Here is a 17,897-nt window from a genome sequence, read left to right as displayed (position 1 = left end):
TAAGAAAAAAAACAAAACAAATCATACCTAGGCTTAAATAATCCAAGAGGGAACAAAAAGACTGAACATGCTTCTAAACTACAAACGCTCTCCTCCTCCATGTTATTTTTTTTTCCATTTAAACGACCCAGCAGACGTTCAGCCTTAGTGGCGTATTGTTCCACATAAAAAAACAAAACATGCACGAAAAACCAAAAATAACTGGCACACATTGGACCTCAACTGAAGGCAAGAGTTGTAACTTGAGACAGAACACAAAGTATTATGGGCGGTAATGGCAAATGCAAAAATACCAGTTCTAGAATTGAAAACTCATTTGTTCTACCGGAGGCAAAAAAAAGGCAATTGATGAGAATGTGGCAGGCATTAAAGAGGCTGTCATGTTTCTGAAAAGGCCAAAAAAAGCCTATTTAACAATTGGACAATGTGATCCCATATCAACAAAAAATAAAGACTGGAACCCTCGCCATCGCAAACTGATGTAGCAACGAAAGATGATTTTTGGATACATTTGTACAATCATGAAATATGAAACAAATGACAAAAGGTGTAGTAGGAAAAGTGTTAAAAAGCAATGTGCAGCCTGAACTCCTCTACCTTAATAAATAAAGCTTAAATGACAGATGTAATTGCTTTACAATATATTTATCCTGATGTAAAATGTTCAGACTTGCTGTGTGATATATTTTTATATTATATATATACTGTATATAAAACATTACTGCAAAGATAAAAAATATGATGATTCAAGGATTAATCACACTAACAGGAAGTATTTTACCATCTTCAGTTCCCCCGGTGAAGGAGGAAGCCAGAACAAACCATTTGCGTGTTCTAGTTTGTAGTGTTTGTGGAGGTTTGAGTGTGGTAGATTACATTTGCTTTGGCGAATCTACGCGTGCAGCACAAAAGAAACCAAAACAAAACAAAAAAAAAAAACAGCTGCAAAGTGTTCATTAAGGAGTCATGCAACAACAATGAGAGAAATGTGTGGCATTCCCCTCGCAAGGTTCAAAAGATTGCATGACTTGGTGGAGTTATTTGCAGCTTTTCCATTAATCAAAACACTCTAGCAACCGCTACATAACAGAGAAAGAGCACCAGATAATGAATGATGTAGTCGCAGTAGAAGTAGTTACTTGCACTACTATGAATCAAAAACAAAAAAATGACAAGCATATAAATATGGAAAACAGCAGGTGTGCAAATTTGAACCATAAAGAGTTGATTTCAAAAAGCGCGGAGGAGGGGGGGGGGGGGGGGGGGGGGCAGCCATTAAAGGGATACCTTGACATTTAGGAGTTTACCACATTGGTATTAGTGTTTCTTTGGTGGTGTCGTTTTAAATACATTTCCCAGCCAATTTCTCATGCACATTTTAAAAAGGTTTCATCAGCGTGGAGTAGTGAAGTCAGGTCAACATCAAGGCATCTCTTTAAGTGAAGCGAAGCCAGCGATGACCGCAGGCCATTTAAGGCACGTGTGTGTCAGAAAAGCGAGCTAATAAGAGTATAACGTCTAGCTGACAGGCGGACCTACAGGAGCATTTCACGTGACGAGCCGTAATGTTTCACTTGCAGCTCCGAACGACACCGAGAAAATAACTATTTCTCTACAAACGTAGGGTACGAGTTCAAAGTAAGCTACCGAACTACAGTACAGATGCTTATTATGACGTCTTGATGCATAGCATCACCCATATATGCAATAGATTTATCTTTAATGTTGGATCTTATTCAACCTGTCATTTGAATAATGGAGTTGCACGGAGGGGGGTCATGGCAGCGTTTTGTTTCCCCCCCCTCCCAAAAGAGTCTCACTCTTGTTTCACTGGAAACTAACCAAAATAACAAAACTGATTTGGGATTGTCTCTGTGTGTCATTCAAGACTCACTAAACAAAACACACAAAAAGAAGAACGGACAAAAAAAAAGTAGCTGTGAGCTCAGATGTTCCAAAGGAAAAGATGCCCAGCCTCTGACTGAAACCAAAGCGCCCCCTGGTGGACTTTTGACTTCTTTGACTACTGTCCCAACAGGGATGCTTAAAAGCCAAAACATGGATCAGTGTTTTGAGTGTGGGCTCTTCAGCTCTGCTGGGCCAGGACCAGAGCGTTAGCCTGGGGCAGAACAGGGCTTGGGTGGCCCTTGGAGGTGTCCACGTCGCACTGGATCTTTTCCATACTGGCTATTGTCTGACCACATAAATCCTCCATTTTGTCGACTGAGGTGTTCCCTTCCTCCTTCAGATCCTCTTTCACCATCTCAATATTTTCAATTTTGACAAATTCTACCTGTTTCGGCAGAGACTCCAACGTCTGGTTGGTTCTCTCTGTTGCCTCCACTTCAACTTCTTTCTTAATCTGTCCTGCCTCTGTAACAGTCCTCTGGTTTTCCACCTCAGATCCTGACGGAAGGACTTTCCCAAACCTCATCCCGTTCAGATCCTCGTCCAGCTTCACTTGGAAGGGCGGCAGTCCGAGCAGGAAGGCCCTGATCCTGCTAGGGGAGCTCAGGTCAGCTGGTTCGTCTTGGCTCTTGAGTCCCACCTCCTGGACTTCCACTCCTGGGGCCTCCGAGGTGGACCGCCCGCTCAGGCTGAAGTCTTCTGCTTGCTCTGAGCAGTCAGGTTTTACTTTCTTAGGTGACGGCTCATCTGTGGTTACGTTAGTTGCGGAGAGACTTGGCTCAGATGCGTCTGTGCTGGGTCTTTTATTTATAAAGCGCTTGCTGAGGTTGAGGGGCAGGGCTTGTTCTGGAGGAGGGGTGATGGGTGAGCAGGGGGGCTTGGCACTCAGATCTTGGGACAGCGCCTCAGAAAGTCGGCGGGTGAAAGTCTGGAACTGAGTTGAGCCCAGACGAGTTCTCATCAGCTGGCGTACCTGAACACTGCAGTCTAGATCCAAAGGCAGGACCCGCAGCGGGGGCAGAGAGTGACGATTCCTAGCATCCCGGATGGCTCCTCTCTGGGTGTCCTCGTCCACATTGCGACCTGAGAGCAGACTGTGGTGCTGCGGAAGTGGATGGGGTGAAGGCGGCACCTGCTCTACGTTCGAGCGGCGGCTATCTGGGCTTCCATGTTTGGGCTGGGGGGTGTAGATAGTGGTGTGTTGCTGAATTGGCTCTTGAGGTGTCAGGGCTGGGCTCTCGGGGACTCTCTGGAAGCCCACGCAGTTCCTGAGCACATCCAGGGGACACAGACCTTTGATGGGGCTGAAGCCACCTAGAGATCCACCCACAAAGTGGCGAGGCAGGGCCGAGAGGAGAATGCCCGGGGACAAAGCTGCAGACTCCCCTCGATCCTTCGTGTCTTTTGGCTTGGGCTGAAAGGGGAGGAAGTGGGTCGACATGGGGGAAAGATCTGGGGTGAGGGGCATGTTGACAGGGAGGATGGCTGGCTGGATGGTCTGCGGGGAGGGACAGAAAATAGGTGGCGTCACCTGGAAGGAGTAGGCGGAAGGATCATTATTTTATTTCTTTAAAAACACATATTTTCATCCAAGCGTAAAAATTGGTATTAACATGTTTCACGCCATACCTGGTGTGCGCTGCTGGGTATCACTCCATTGCTGCCGATTCGGGTGGGAAGGAGTGATTTCGGAGACTCGACACTTGACACTTTTGCTTGCTGCTGAGCCAGCACTTTCGCCTGAGCAATTAGTGTGGCTTTGTTGCGTTTGCCTGGTGGTCTGCCTCGACCTCTCTTCACTACCACCGTGCCATCCAAGTTAGTCACCTGCTTGGAAAGAAATATTGACACAGAAGTTGTTAAATTAATGTAAAAGTTGGTAGTTTTACTGTTGCTGAATCTGTTATATGCCTTTTATGTTCAAAAACTGGGTGGGAATCTCTGGTACTGCTCTAAACTGGTTCAAGTCCCATCTGGAGGACAGGAAGTACTTTGTTGGACTTGTTAATTGTGTCTTAGACCAAATGGCCTGTGGGGTTACCCATGGGTCAATTCTGGGACCCCTATCCAGTCCCCAATTCATCACCAACACATAAGTCATGGTAAAATTAATTATTCTTTTTCTGAGGAGAAGAAGGCACCTACTTGGGGTGCTTATATGCTCAAAAAGGCAATTCGCCCTGCGGTTACTTGGGACAAGGTCTGGCAAAAGACTACAGTATTTGAGGAACAGGTGTTTTTCTTACAGTCCCAGGAGGCGGAGTGACGGCCATCTTCTCTTTCACTTTGGGTCCAGGTTTTCTGCCCCGTGGAAGTGGCTTCCTCCCTCTGATCCCTCTGGGCTTCACGGGCAGGGAGGATTCTGGGATTTTGAGTTCCGTGCCTCCTGTTCTCAGGTGCTCTTCGTAAGGGAGCATCAGTCTGAGACAAAAAAGTGAGTTTTAGTGTCATAGCGACAGAATCGATTGTATTGTTTGCATTTAAAAGCGTCTCAGTCAGACCTCTCGTAGTGTCTCCTGGTGCAGGTTGCAGCGCTGGTGCTGCCGGGACATCCGCCCAACTCGTTGTAAACTACTTTCCACAAGCGGTCTGATGTCACCTGGAATACAAGCAGCAATGTTTTATATCTTAGAGAACTCTGAAAATTTCATTCTTGGGATTGTGGCCATTTTAAAAAAGATTCCATCTGAATTGAGGTTTGAAATGTTCTTAGCAGTGTATAAGAAAATGAATAAAACAAAAGAAGCTTTACAGGAAGATAGAAAAGGGAGTTCCAGCCTTTCACAACAAAACTCCGCCTGTCCTCTCAATTCAGCTGCTGTACTGAAGCGATCTTTGTACTTTTGTACTGGAGACATACGCAATCACAATCACAATCACACAAACTGACTCCCAGACGTCTCACCTTTTCGTAGCCTCCGAGTCGTCTGACCACCGAATACATGAGGAAGAGGTCAACTGAGGACAGCCAAGATGGACACAACAAGTAACACATGCAACAAAGAGAAAGAAATTTAGCAAACAAAATCAGATGAATCAGCTTCGTCATGGGAGAAAAAAAAAAACCCTCACTCTTCTTGAAGCCGAGGTTGGGCACTTTGTGGATGGGCGAGCCTTGGCGATCCATGAAGGAGAAGAGCTGATCCAGGAACAGCTGCTCTTCGGGGTGGGGGAGCCAGCTGTCCTCACCGCCCACCTCCACACTGCCCATCACGTTCTCCTGGGGGGAAAACATTAGTTAGGTAAAAAACAAGCACAAAGAAGCAGAACATACAAATTGGAATTAGTAAAGTACATTTACAATTACACAAATCCAAAGCTTAAATGCAAAGTTTTTGTGGTTCAAAGTAAGGCAAATTAGCAGTATAAGTAGTGACAGAAAAATCCTGGGTTTGTAGACTATCATGTCAAAGTGCAACGTCTGTGCCGTTAACTGAAAACCTTGAACCCCTTACTCAACATAAATCCCCTGTAATCTCTAAATGGATGTGTTTTTTTTAAATAGGTAACTTGATATTTTTAAGTAACTACAAAGTTTTTAGGCTCAAAGGCAGAAAAAGCCCATGTCTCATCAGAGAAATAAGGTGATGTGTTAAATTAAATTCAGAAATCATCCATAGACGAGCATTAAAATTGAACAATTCAAGCGAATTACCGGTACAACAAAAACATCTATAAAAAGAAACAAACCTTCATCCGCTCAATCCAAGATTCCGACTGACTGGTGGTTGAAGTGTCTTTGCCATCACGGCCTCTCCTCTTGCGAGGCCGCCCTCTGAGACTGAGGGATGGACACCCTGCATTGAAAACACAGAATAACTTGTGTCAACACTAACATAAAATAGAACTACAATGCTTTCCTGATTCTTGTTGGGACACTCACGGAACTGCCAGGAAAAGCTGATGCTGTTTTCCAGCGTCGGGTGATTGAAAGTGTCTCTGCAGTACATCAAGTGGGTTGTGGGTGTTACCCTGACGCCACCCAGAGCCAACAGATGGGCATCCTGTAGCGCTGGTCCCCTCGCACCGTCCTGGATGCGCCTCTGCAGGGAGCGGAAGCGGCAGTACTGCGGGTAGCTGAGTACTTTGACACACTGAGAGTCCGCTACCCCATCTAGAGGACAAAAGCGGGACAGAAACAGAAAACATAAGTGGATTTTCGTCGTGGTCTGGTTTGCTTTTGTGTGTTTCTTACTCTCAGTCTTGTCCTTCAGAGGCTTGCAGTCTGATGTTTTGTTGCCGCCGCCATCGTCGATGCTCTGTGGTGGTTTGTGGAGCCCATTAAGGACGCAGGGAGACATTTTTGACCTGCTGCTCCAGCCTGCTGGCTCTGCACATGACCACTGCACCAGATCCTCCACACGTACCACCACCTTTCGGGACACTGCCAGAACCTCATCCTACATAAACACACAGCGCTCCATCAGTTAATGTATTATATTCTCACCCTTTCAGCATGTAAATAATAATAGACAAAAGGATTCTGTACAAGTAGAAATGCTCTATATTGGCTTTCCTATATCATCAAACACTTCACACAGGGTGTGACGAAAAATCATAAATTCCGTCATTTAGTTTAGTTGTTTCGATTTAATAACAACTGGGCAAGTCGTCCCAACATAGTTTGTTTTTATAGCAATGCTCAATTGAATAATATGAGCCGAAAACAGCTGATTCAAACCAAAATGGCATGGGTTCTTGAAACTCGTGTGTATTTGCTCATCATAACCGTGTCTACTAAATGTTGTGTTGCTAAGCACCTTTTCTCAAAATATTATATTTACAGGAGAAATTTACATTACACATGAACTTGTTAAAATGAAAGCAAGTCATCCTGTGACATTCAAGGGAGATGCTTCTTTTTGAGTTTTGTCATCCTGACTATGCTTCTTAAAAGGTCATCTGTGCATAAACTGTGACTGAATATGAGAGAATGACATTCCAGGCTGTCTGCAATGGATGTGAAGCTACCTTCAGTGCCGCTCAGTCCACAAGTACACATCCCCCTCCCCTCCACATAATTCCCCCACCCCCTAAAATTTCCACCTCCCCAAGGCCGCTTCCAGGTGGGAGTTCCTACATTCCTGCCCCCACAGTAGCCAGGTGTGAGCTCATTAACACACTGTGAGGCGGGCATAAGGAGATTTGTAGACAAAAATAAAAAAAAAACGAACATGAATCAGAAATGCTTATCCTGAAAGTCAGGCTGATTTATAGTTGTATGCTCCAAACTATGCCGCAGTGCATCATTGTGCAAGTACACCGCTTGTTGTTTGTGCAGTATGATGCATGTGTACGGTGGGGTGTTAGCGTCTCATTATAATTCAAACAACGGTATTGTGGAATAAACAGCTGTTCCACCTTACATTGCATACTTATCATATTGCAGTATTAAATACATTCTTACAGCTCCAAAGCCATAAAATTAAAGTGCCTGTTAAAAATAATAGCAGCAGCCACACCAAATGGTTCCATTCATGATCTATCGCGTCAGTAAAATACTTCCTACAGTTCAACTTGTCTAGATTCCTCACAAAACATATTTTGGTGAAAATAAGAGGCAATGTGCATGTACCATGGTTATTATTAATAAACATTCTTGAGGCATTCCCCAAATGATATTAAGATGACGGAATTTTGACTACCAGTGTACAGGAATGACATTTTCGTGGCTGGCTATATGCAGCCTAATCTAAAATCTGTCTCAGACTCAGGCATGTGACTGTTATTTGTTTAATCACATGACCTCCACTTCACACTGAAGCTATGTGAGCGTCAGCTCTCGAGGTCAATGAGGAAGGTTTTAGCCTTCCCTTGTGTCACATCCTGTTTGGCTTCATAAAGACAACGTTTTCTTTGAAGTTAATGAAATGACAGGAAATACAAACTAAAACGTGCTTGTAGGGATAAATATTTGATTCCAAAATAAAAGCAACATTAACACAATGACCGTATTGAATCACCAGAGGGATCTGCAGTGTCCTACCTCTCCATGTTCCCTGGTTCGACCCTTTGGGGTGTCTTCAGGCAGAAAGTAGAGTCTAGCGCTGGCCAGGAGGTGGTGCTGTGTCTGGTCTTCCCATAATAAGGTCACCTGCACACAAAAAAAACCAATAAAAATAACCAAGTGACCTCTTCTTTAATGAAATATACATACAATTTTGTAATACATTGCCAGCAGTAGATCTACAACTGAAATTTGCCCACAATAATGAGCCCTATTTGACTGTCAAAGCGGAAATAGCAGTAATATGACTACGGCTCTTCAAAGTCACTCTTTGAACCTGAACACCTGACTCACCTAAAAATGGAATGTGGCCATTGTTTATGTTATTAATCCAGATTTCCTGCTCTGACAAGTTCTAATGTTTACTGCGGGAAATAAAAATGAAGCAATTCTGGGTTAAAATCAAAGAAATTTAATTGTTATACAAATACAGTAGTAGTATCATTAAGAAAATTCCACCGGCATTGCTTGTAAGTTAAATTCTCTACCATGTGCAGTCAACAGGCTTTCACATCAATGGCTGTCAATGTGTGTCAAATTCAACACAAACCTATTAACATGTGGCATTCCTTTAATAGCATGTGCTGAAGTTAGCCTTAGCTCAAGATGCAGACTCAAAACATACTGCTATTCTTGAACCTCTCTGGCACCAAACTACTCTTTTTTTTCCAACTAAAAACAATATAAGAACCCTATCATGGCTATAGACCTGTCATGATGAATTTTGTTGGACAATAACCGGACGATATATTTGTCAACGTTATTTTGAGACAGTTTCCTGTTTGGTAGAGAGGAAGGAGGAAAACAAATGTGCATGCACATGTCAATATATCGAGGCGGGCAAAATTATCAACAATGTTTTTTTATATATCACGCAATTGATTATTGTCACAGGTCTACATGGCTAGCGTATGTGACCAAATAGTAGTTTAAAAGACCTGATTGAACAAATGAGTGTCTATATTAGGGCTGCGTGATATATCAATATTGTAAAAATATTGATATTTCTGTTCAGCGGAAGATAAAAAAAAACAAGTATATCATTCATATGGGATTTGATGCAGAAGTCTCGTTTCAAGATGGCACTGCCCAAGTACAAGCTAATAACAACAGCTCAGTGTCTTCTGCTGTGTTTTTAGCGTTTAGTAGTGCTTTATTTATTATCTTATTATTATTTTTTGTGCCAAACTTCTAAACTCACTTTGTGGAGAAAAATATGGGGATATATTACATATATTGTATGTCGACATTCAACCTAAATATAACGAAATATGAGTTTTGGTCCAACCCTGGTCTATATTTGTCACCAACCCAAATAAAACGACTGCCATTCATGGCTTTCACACAGCACTGTTTCATATACGCATATTATGTCCACATACACACAAACAGTTTCAAACAAGCGACTGACAATTGTGTGGTTATGATGATGATGCTGCTATAATGACAGCCAACATTAGCAGCTAAACTTTGCCAAATCCCTATAATTAGCTGACAACAAAAATACTTAATGTAAAATACATGTGTTAGGTCAGGCATAGCTTGCAAGAAGATAGAATATATTGTACACATTTGAAAGTTACCGAACCAAGGTCGACGGTACCTTCAAGTCACATGACCCATTACATTTTGTGCAAGCCATGTACAATATTTGATACTTAATGGCTAAATTTCAGTGTGTCTTTTTGCCTCACCTCAGCGATGCATACAGGATCCTGTGGTCCGCAGCGAATGAAGTAAAACTCGCCAAGCTTCCACACCTGGACCGGGCCGTCGGGTCGAGCCTTGCTGCTGACCGACTTGTAGAAGGCGTAGCTGCCTCTCTGGCAGGAAGGAGCACCCAACCACTGAAAAAGAAAGATGAAGAAGAAGGGTTCAGTGACCACCATGATTACCATGAGCAACGAGATAAAGCAAAAGATTTCAGCTGCACAAGTAGTACACGCAAGAGAACACAGTCATGTTTGTACTTGTACTGTTTATAGTACAGACAGGGAAAATGATAAAGTTATCAATTAACTGATTGCTAAGAATTCTGTTTTTCTTAACAGTGCATTGCTTGGCTGCAAACTGCAGTGGCACTGTTGATTCAGTCTCAACCAGCTTTGTAGTCAAACAAAAAAAGAACAAAAACATTATATTAATTATATTTCTTACATATGATAAGTTGTTAAATACTTTTGTGTAAGGAGTAGCATTGTGACTAAGTCAATGCAACCAAGTCAATGAATGTGGTATGTTTAGCTGACGTCTCTGCCGCATTGAAATATGGCAGGTATATGAAACATTAGAACACCTCCGTGAGGGGAAAAAGTGTTAAAAATTAACTCTTTCGTGTGTTTTAGCATAGCAGCAGCCTATCTGCAGCTACTGACACCGACTGTAAATACTCAGTGGGGAAATGTCTGGCAGCGAGTAGTGCAGGTTTCTACACAGACTGACGTTGCTTATGAAATGACTCAACTGCAGCCTTTAACACAAAGTGATGTACAAGAACTGTGACGTCAATCTTTGGGAAGAACAATGCTTTTTCCAGATAGAACGCATGTTATAAATGTATCACCGCATAATAGGAAATATATAGTGTTAATATGGTGATAGAAATATGTAAGTATACAGGGATTGTAAAAGAAGTGTACGGGATTTTTATTTATTTAATTTCCTCATGATAAAAACCGCTCTGTCGTATTGTGAAATGTTTTATATAAATGTAGATACTTTAAAATCTGATTATGCAAATAGTATGCGCCATCATTTTTGGTCAGTTGGGAAACCTAAATATGTGATGAAATGCTTGAAAAGATATTTTGAAATATTTGTGCTAAGCAGATCTTTGAGGACATTATGACACAATGATGAGTACTTGTTATGTTTTGCTAATTGAGCAACTTTGTCTTATTTGAACATAGCGGGACCAACAAATGGAGCTTATCTTGTGCAAAATGGAAGCCGACGTTGTCGCTTCTGCAGCCTTTTTAAGAGGATGAGTGGGCAGCCTCCGGCCTGCGACACCCAGAGTCAATTTAAAGTGGAAAAGCTGTATATGAAACCATAAAAACAGGCACGAAATAGAGGCCACTTTGTGTCTGTGAAAGGTTTCAATACTTGAACATGATGTTTAGGGCAAGGCTTAGCTGTTTGCTGTCGGTTTGGGTTAAAACAAGGTGGAAACACGTCCTTGCTTGTCATTAATTTGATAACAGCGCGCAGATTTGTGAAGCAAAACAAACAGCAGATGTGGCAGTGGATTAGATTTGCTTGTTAGGTAATTAATTTATTATTTTTCTATTTATTTCAACAGCTATAGATTACTGAATAGAAAAAAATGAATGATGCTTGATGTTAACTAATGTATATTGTTATAGTATATGAATTTGTTTTTTTTCCTTTCTTTCCAGCACTGCCAAAAATGGCTGCCATGGAAATGCAGGTCTCCGATATTGAATCCATCAGGCTCCTCTGTGCTTCCAGTTAGAGGCTGGAGGCATAAAAAGACCAAATTACAGCAGCTTTACATGAAACACAATATGCAGACTCCCAGCTGCCGCATTCGAGCAGCAAACGACACCAAATATTTAACATGTGATATTTCCCAAAGACAGTCAATATGACTCTTTTGTCACACAAAATCATTATATAGTCCGCATGCATATTTTAATGATTAAATGATGCATTAGTCATTGAGCGGGCTGCTTTTTCCGTTCTCTACACACAAAGCTGAGCGATATAAATATATATGTTATGTAAATGTAGCGATGAAGGCACATTATACTATGCTGAAATCACAAGAGCCTTTGTTACAAATAAAATAAACAACTCGCTGAATAAAAGGTTTTATAACTTATAATGTGGCACTTAAACCATTACAATAATACATTGTTCATCGCAGTTAATTGGTTACAGACCTGACCGTTATAAGCAAATTTCCACAAAGTAGGCAAATGGAATATTTTCAGTTTGAGCAAACCTGTTTATGGCCTTCTAAATATGTGTTTTAGCCTTACTAGAGCCCTCTACACATTAAAATAACACCCCTATAGTCACCTATACACTCGTATTACCCAATGTAGTAGATACATATAATAACATAAAATAAGCCACTTCAGACAAATAAAACATGTGTTGCAATAAATGTGTTTTGGATAGGAAGCGATGTCAGAGTTGAGTTTTAGCGTGGTATGCGTTACAGCCATAAAAGTAGTCCATTTTAATACAAGGGTTATTATTGTTATTGTGCCTGTTGCGTTATATTTGAAACCTGCAATAAAAGCATGTTGTTTATCAAGTCCGAGTTACCAATTTTTGAGGTGATGCTCATTGCTTATTTTTTATTTATTTATTTTTGTGTGAACACTAGACCTGGTACTATAATTAAAGACATACACTTATCCACAACGCAGGAAATCATACCCACTAGACATATACTGAGCACATTTGGGACGCTCTGGAATGCCGTAGATGGTATACAAGGCTAATGGTAATGTTAGCAAAATGACTGTATACAGTTTGCCCTCACTACATCGCAGTTTGTGAGTCTATGTTATCTTATTTATATGTAATATGTCCTACTTTGTCTCATTATATCTACTATATTGGGTAATGCAAATGTAAGGGTGACAATAGGGGGTTATATCATGTCTGGAATGCGCTAATAATGTTATAAACAGCATTTTGAAGATCATAAGAGGGTTTTTTATGCCATAACTAATAAAGATTCCACTGAAGGAAATTGGCTTATCGCAGTGGGTTCTAGAACCATTTAACCGTAATAAACAGATTATTTTCATACATTTCAACAACTAAAAAAATATGTATAATTACATAACAAATTAAGTGAAAGCTACAGAACCACCCAGATAATTCAAACATTGTACACCGTCGACCATAATGGTACATCTTTCTTTTTACATAGGATTTCTAAGATAGTTTCCTCCTTAAATAAATTAGTGGTAATACAAGAAATACAAAAATATAACTTGTTAAAGCAAATATGCGAGATTAAACAATCAATATGGTTGTGTGTGTGCACTTGGGTGGGGTTGTCTGTGCAGCTGTTCATTTACTCTTATAAAGATCAGACTTGAAGATTCACCAAATAAGTGCTTATTTCGCATTTCCTGGGCTTCCTGTAGCAGAAAGCGTCTGTGCAAAACAACCAGTCGTTCCTGTTTGGCCCGTCACTGTTGCAGCCACGATAGCTGCCTGCCGCCTAAATGCAGAATATTCTCAAATTCTCACTCGTGCTGATCATCCCCCTCCCCTAAAAAAAAAAAAAAAAAAATCCAACCACCCCGCCGTGCACACCCTCCCCCACCGCATACCCATAACCCACCACAGTCAGTCAGGCTCCCCCCTTCCTCCTCTTAAAACCCCCACCCTCCCCCCACGCGCCACAGTTCTGCAGACAAGCTGCAGCAGGCCAGGGATCAATTTATACAAAAAGATGCTGGATGAAAAAAAATAAAAAAGTCACAGCCTGAACAAAATATCAAAAAAGGACATGGAGTCGGGGAGCCACATTAACAGCAGTTATAAAAGAAGCCACAGATGACGTCACTTCAGAGTATCACTTGAAAGCCCACAGGGGGGAAAAAAAGAAAAAAATAGAGGACACACACACACACACACAAATCAATACAAAAAAAATCATACAAAACCACAACAAGCGTTCCATCTTTCAGCATTAATGTGATATAAAATTCCAGGCATCAAACCCAAGAGGCGAGGTCAGTCGTGAATGTACATGCAGGTTTGAGAGGTGAAATTACAGAAGCAAAAAATAGAATAAAATACTTGTGGGAAGAATGCAGAGATGTTATAATGATACAATGGCACAAGATGCACATAGGTACCGATATGCTCCCACAGGAATATCAACAACAGCACGCTAATAACTCACAATTCCAACCTGGTGAAAGGTAATCAATTTCAAAGTCAATACAAGGATATTACAAATATGTTTATGTCTTATTTTGTGAGAAAATAGCTGACAATATGAATAAAACACCACAGCCCGTTACTATTTAAAATGATCATAAATGCACAAAATAATACAAAATACTTGCCGTAACATCGTAGCGCGACATGTTTTTGCCCTTAGGAACAACATGCAAATAATCAGGGATCAGAATTAAGACGATTGAATTAAGAATGTAGAAAAAAAGCTAATAAGCAGCATCTACAGACTTTTACTTGAAATAGTTTGACTTATATTGTTTTATAGTTAAATGAATATATGGCAATAATTTCATATAAACAAGCATTGCAGACCAAGCAATAGCAAATACAACATTTTGGTTCAGTAATATCCCACACAATAGCAAATGAAATTAAGTGAATATAATGAAATGACTATTAGCCTTTCACCAAGTTTAAAAGTACCCCAAAAATGAGAGGGAGTGCACAAAACATGATATGTTAACATATCAAATTAATATCTGGCACTGCTACAGTAAGGCTTTTGTATAAACATTAAATATTTGATGCCTTATATGTGTAAAAACAACATAGTCAGCTTTGGAGAAAATCCACAATGATTGCAATATTTTCTCAGTATGTTATTACAGTTCATATTAAAATATGATCAAAAAAAAGACATGACCTTAATGTCATGCTTAAACAGCCTTGCGTTGAATTTGAATGAAGGGACAATAAATATGTCATAATTCAAAAGAAATGGCTACCAAAAACCCATAGAAAGACACAGTATTAGTGACGACAAACAACAATAGGCTTTGAATAAACCCATCATGTGTTGCCTTGACTGCGGTTTACTAGTTCTTTTGCTGTGCCAGAGAAGCTACAGTAATAAATCTGAACTAAAAAATATTAGTCACAACAGTTAAACAAAAGGACGTGACTGCATGATTGTGCTGTTTTGACAAAACGCATTGCAGCTTACTGTCTTGTTGTTTGTATTAAGAAGCTATAGGCGTTATAAACATATTTCTCACTACAGACGAAGACACAGTCGCCGTGCGAGTCAGTCAGTAATAGACACTCGAGTCAATACTTTCTGTGTGTGTCTAAACGCTATAGGTACATCTGCATAAACATTTGGAAAGCTCATTAATTTCATTAGTTCATAATGTGAAACTTGTACAGTTGCAGTAGTGATGCAATGTATAGATAGATAAATTTCCATTAATCGAGTCATTGTTGTATTTTCAAAATGTGTGATCATATATTAGGATATAAAGTGTATAACTCAATTCATGTGTTTTAATATAGGAAAAATCTCAAGATGCAGAAGCCCACTTTGATATGTTTACATATTTTATTTTGTAAAAAAGTCCAAGACATGCACATATATTTATTTACTTATTAGTATCGATACTTGATCTTTTTGTCTTCAAATTCTGCCATTTTGCTCAAATTTTTGTTGTTTTTATTTAATTTTTTAAGTGTTATTTCTACAATGTGCAGCCCCCGGCCACACTTTACAGACGTTTGCATGAAATACGTTGTATATAAAATGTGGCTACAAATATATTACATAGACCAATGAATCAATCTGTGCAATCTTGACAAACTGTGGTATCAATAAAGATGAGCCACACTGCAAACATATTTAGCTGTTTTTTGTTTTTATACATTGCCTCTTTGATTAATCATACTGTATTTGTGTGAGATACAAGAAAGATGGCGTATTGATCTATGGCCCTATCAGACCATTTATTAGGTCAAAGCACAGGGAACAAGCAAAGGGGAAAAAAAGTCAGTGAAGTCTTGCATTTGGGGCACCAAAATGAGCATTCTACATGTATTTAACTTAATTATAGTGAGGCCATGTGATGAATACCAACATGATAAACATACTCTTACCAACTACATGGATTTCATGCAGCTCTAGTCTTAGGAGTTTTTTTTCTTTCCCTCTACTCTTCTTGCTGCCTGGGGAGGTGGCTACAAGAACAGTGCTCAGCCTAGTGGTGGAAATGAGGCAAAGCTGGCCAGGCAGGAAAATAAAAGCCACATAATATAATCTGAAAGGCAGTCTAAAATGTGAGAACGCGCACACACACCAAACAGGGATAAACAGAATCTAAGCTCACAAACAGGAAGATGGAAAACCCTTACTGTACCCTGCAATATTTATGGAAATAAGGATATTTTGTTACAGTTTTTGAGTGGGGGGAGAAAAAGGAAAAAAAGGAGAAAGGAAACTCCCCATTGAATATTAATAACAGAATGCCTCTTGTCTGCTTTTTTGGACAATGTATAAATAAATAAGTCTGTAACAAGCTAGAGTATTGACCTTGGCTATATCCTGTTATTCAAAGAGGCACCACCACCATAAAGAAAAAAAAACACATTCATTGCAGTGAATATTAATATTTAAACAAGGATCTCTATACAAATACACAGGCACCACAGCGACGTTCAATATCCATGATTTAAATGGACTTTATGGACAAGCTATGTCGTCTTTGTGGACGTTTCCTAAAGTCCACAAAGCTTCAATATTAGCATTCCTCCTTAAACTGTCGTAATTACAGCAGAGACAAAATGTCGGGGGCTTGGTGATAATAATATCAATATGCTTCACATGAGACACACAAGCACTCAGAGCTATTCCAACCTTTCAGTACAAAAAAAAATTATAGCGAGTTTTTATTATTTGTCAAATATGATCTCAAGACAGCTGGCTACTTGCTAGTTAGCCAGCTAGCAAGCTAGGCTAAAAAAAACTACAGACTAGCATAAAAGTTTCCTGTTTTTAAACCAAGAAATATGCCATATTTTTTTTATTTTATTTCGCTAATATGTATGCTTGACGTGGGTGGGGGTTGGTAGCCAAATGGGAAACCGTGACTGTCGACACGACACACAAAGAAATTAATCATTAAACACGACGAAAATATAAGAAATATTAAGACTCAGATTTTAACGGCTACGGTTGGGCTATCAAGGGGGAGCCAGGCGAGCCATTCGCGTCATAGCCGTGTGGCTGGTTTGGATATACTTAAAAATAATAATAATATTCATAATAAAATATGCCACGTTTGAGGTACGGGAAAAGTTGTTGAATAAAAGTTGTAATTGTGAGTTACACTTTGGCGAGCTGGATGTATGTGTGTGAGTGGTGGTGGTGGTGGTGGTGGTATAGAGGGGGGGCAAACAATCAATGCGATATGGTCAAACTAAATGAAATAAAAGTCGAAATCGAGGCTCGATTCGTCGTTACATACGGTTAATTTAATCAACGCCCCGACCCGTGTGAAAACCTACCGAGGCTAGGTGACACAAATCGGCAATTATTAAGAAATAATATCAGCTATTTTTTTACCTGTATTGCATTGTGCTCCATTGCAGTCCTGCATTCCCTCTGTGTGAGGCCCCTCTCCGGTTACACCGCCGGGACTCGCCGTCACACAAACAAACGCACCACAGAAAGAGAGCGAGGGAGAGAGAGAGAGAGAGAGAGCAAAAAAAAATCCTGCTCTTTTTTGTGGAAATAGGGCAAGATCTAGGTGTGGCCTAAGTTTGCCAACTTAATGATTAAAATATTTCCTCGATATATGGGCAGCGACTCAATATTCCGATAATCCAACACATAAATTTAAACATGTGAGAAATTATACCGAATCTCTTTATAGAAGCCGTAAGAGTGTCAGGGTGACGAAAATCAAAATAGTTGAGCTGATCCCAGATCGGTCTGTGTGAGTGTGTGTGCGTATAGCGTGTGCGTGAGTGTATGTGCGCGTGTACGTGTTCTGCGCATGCGCGCATCTAAACGCATGGCGATGATTTCCAGTAGTCGTAAAAGCTGAATGCCTGCGGGAAACAAACACAACAGAATATACCACAACAGGGTTGTTTTGAAGTCAAAATACTCAAAAAAACTATTTATTACGGATATAATTATAATTATTTGGCGTAGTATTAAGCACGTAAATGTATAGTTTTGGGGATTGAGTATGCAGTGACGCTGGCAATGACAGCATCCATTGTTCATGAGTGAAAATATGCAGGCTGCCAT

The 17,897-nt window shown here is 40.3% G+C and overlaps 1 protein-coding gene across 3 annotated transcripts; it reads right to left on the bottom strand.

The window, feature by feature from the left end:
- Positions 1-1,252: 1,252 nt before the first annotated feature.
- Positions 1,253-17,334, bottom strand: LOC131138707 (uncharacterized). 3 transcript variants are annotated; one of them, XM_058087873.2, is made up of 12 exons: positions 17,205-17,334; positions 9,610-9,762; positions 7,895-8,002; positions 6,104-6,308; positions 5,792-6,022; positions 5,599-5,705; positions 4,981-5,128; positions 4,814-4,866; positions 4,410-4,507; positions 4,155-4,329; positions 3,538-3,738; positions 1,253-3,439 (listed from the first exon to the last, which is right to left on the bottom strand). In XM_058087873.2, the coding sequence occupies exons 1-12, from the start codon at positions 17,223-17,225 to the stop codon at positions 2,087-2,089; spliced, it is 2,853 nt and encodes a 950-aa protein (XP_057943856.2). In that variant the 5' UTR covers positions 17,226-17,334; the 3' UTR covers positions 1,253-2,086. The 3 variants fall into 3 exon arrangements, with proteins under 3 accessions (XP_057943856.2, XP_057943858.2, XP_057943857.2); XM_058087875.2 differs by having other exon boundaries at positions 1,253-3,406; XM_058087874.2 differs by having other exon boundaries at positions 3,538-3,735.
- Between the last annotated feature and the right edge of the window lie 563 nt (positions 17,335-17,897).

The sequence above is a fragment of the Doryrhamphus excisus genome, linkage group LG21, assembly GCF_037039965.1.
Source record: "Doryrhamphus excisus strain RoL-2023G ecotype Guam linkage group LG21, RoL_Dexc_Guam_v1.1, whole genome shotgun sequence".
In the NCBI taxonomy this organism is placed as follows: domain Eukaryota; kingdom Metazoa; phylum Chordata; class Actinopteri; order Syngnathiformes; family Syngnathidae; genus Doryrhamphus; species Doryrhamphus excisus.
The sequence above is the reverse complement of the archived record's forward strand: the minus strand, read 5'-3'. Positions and strand labels throughout refer to the sequence as shown.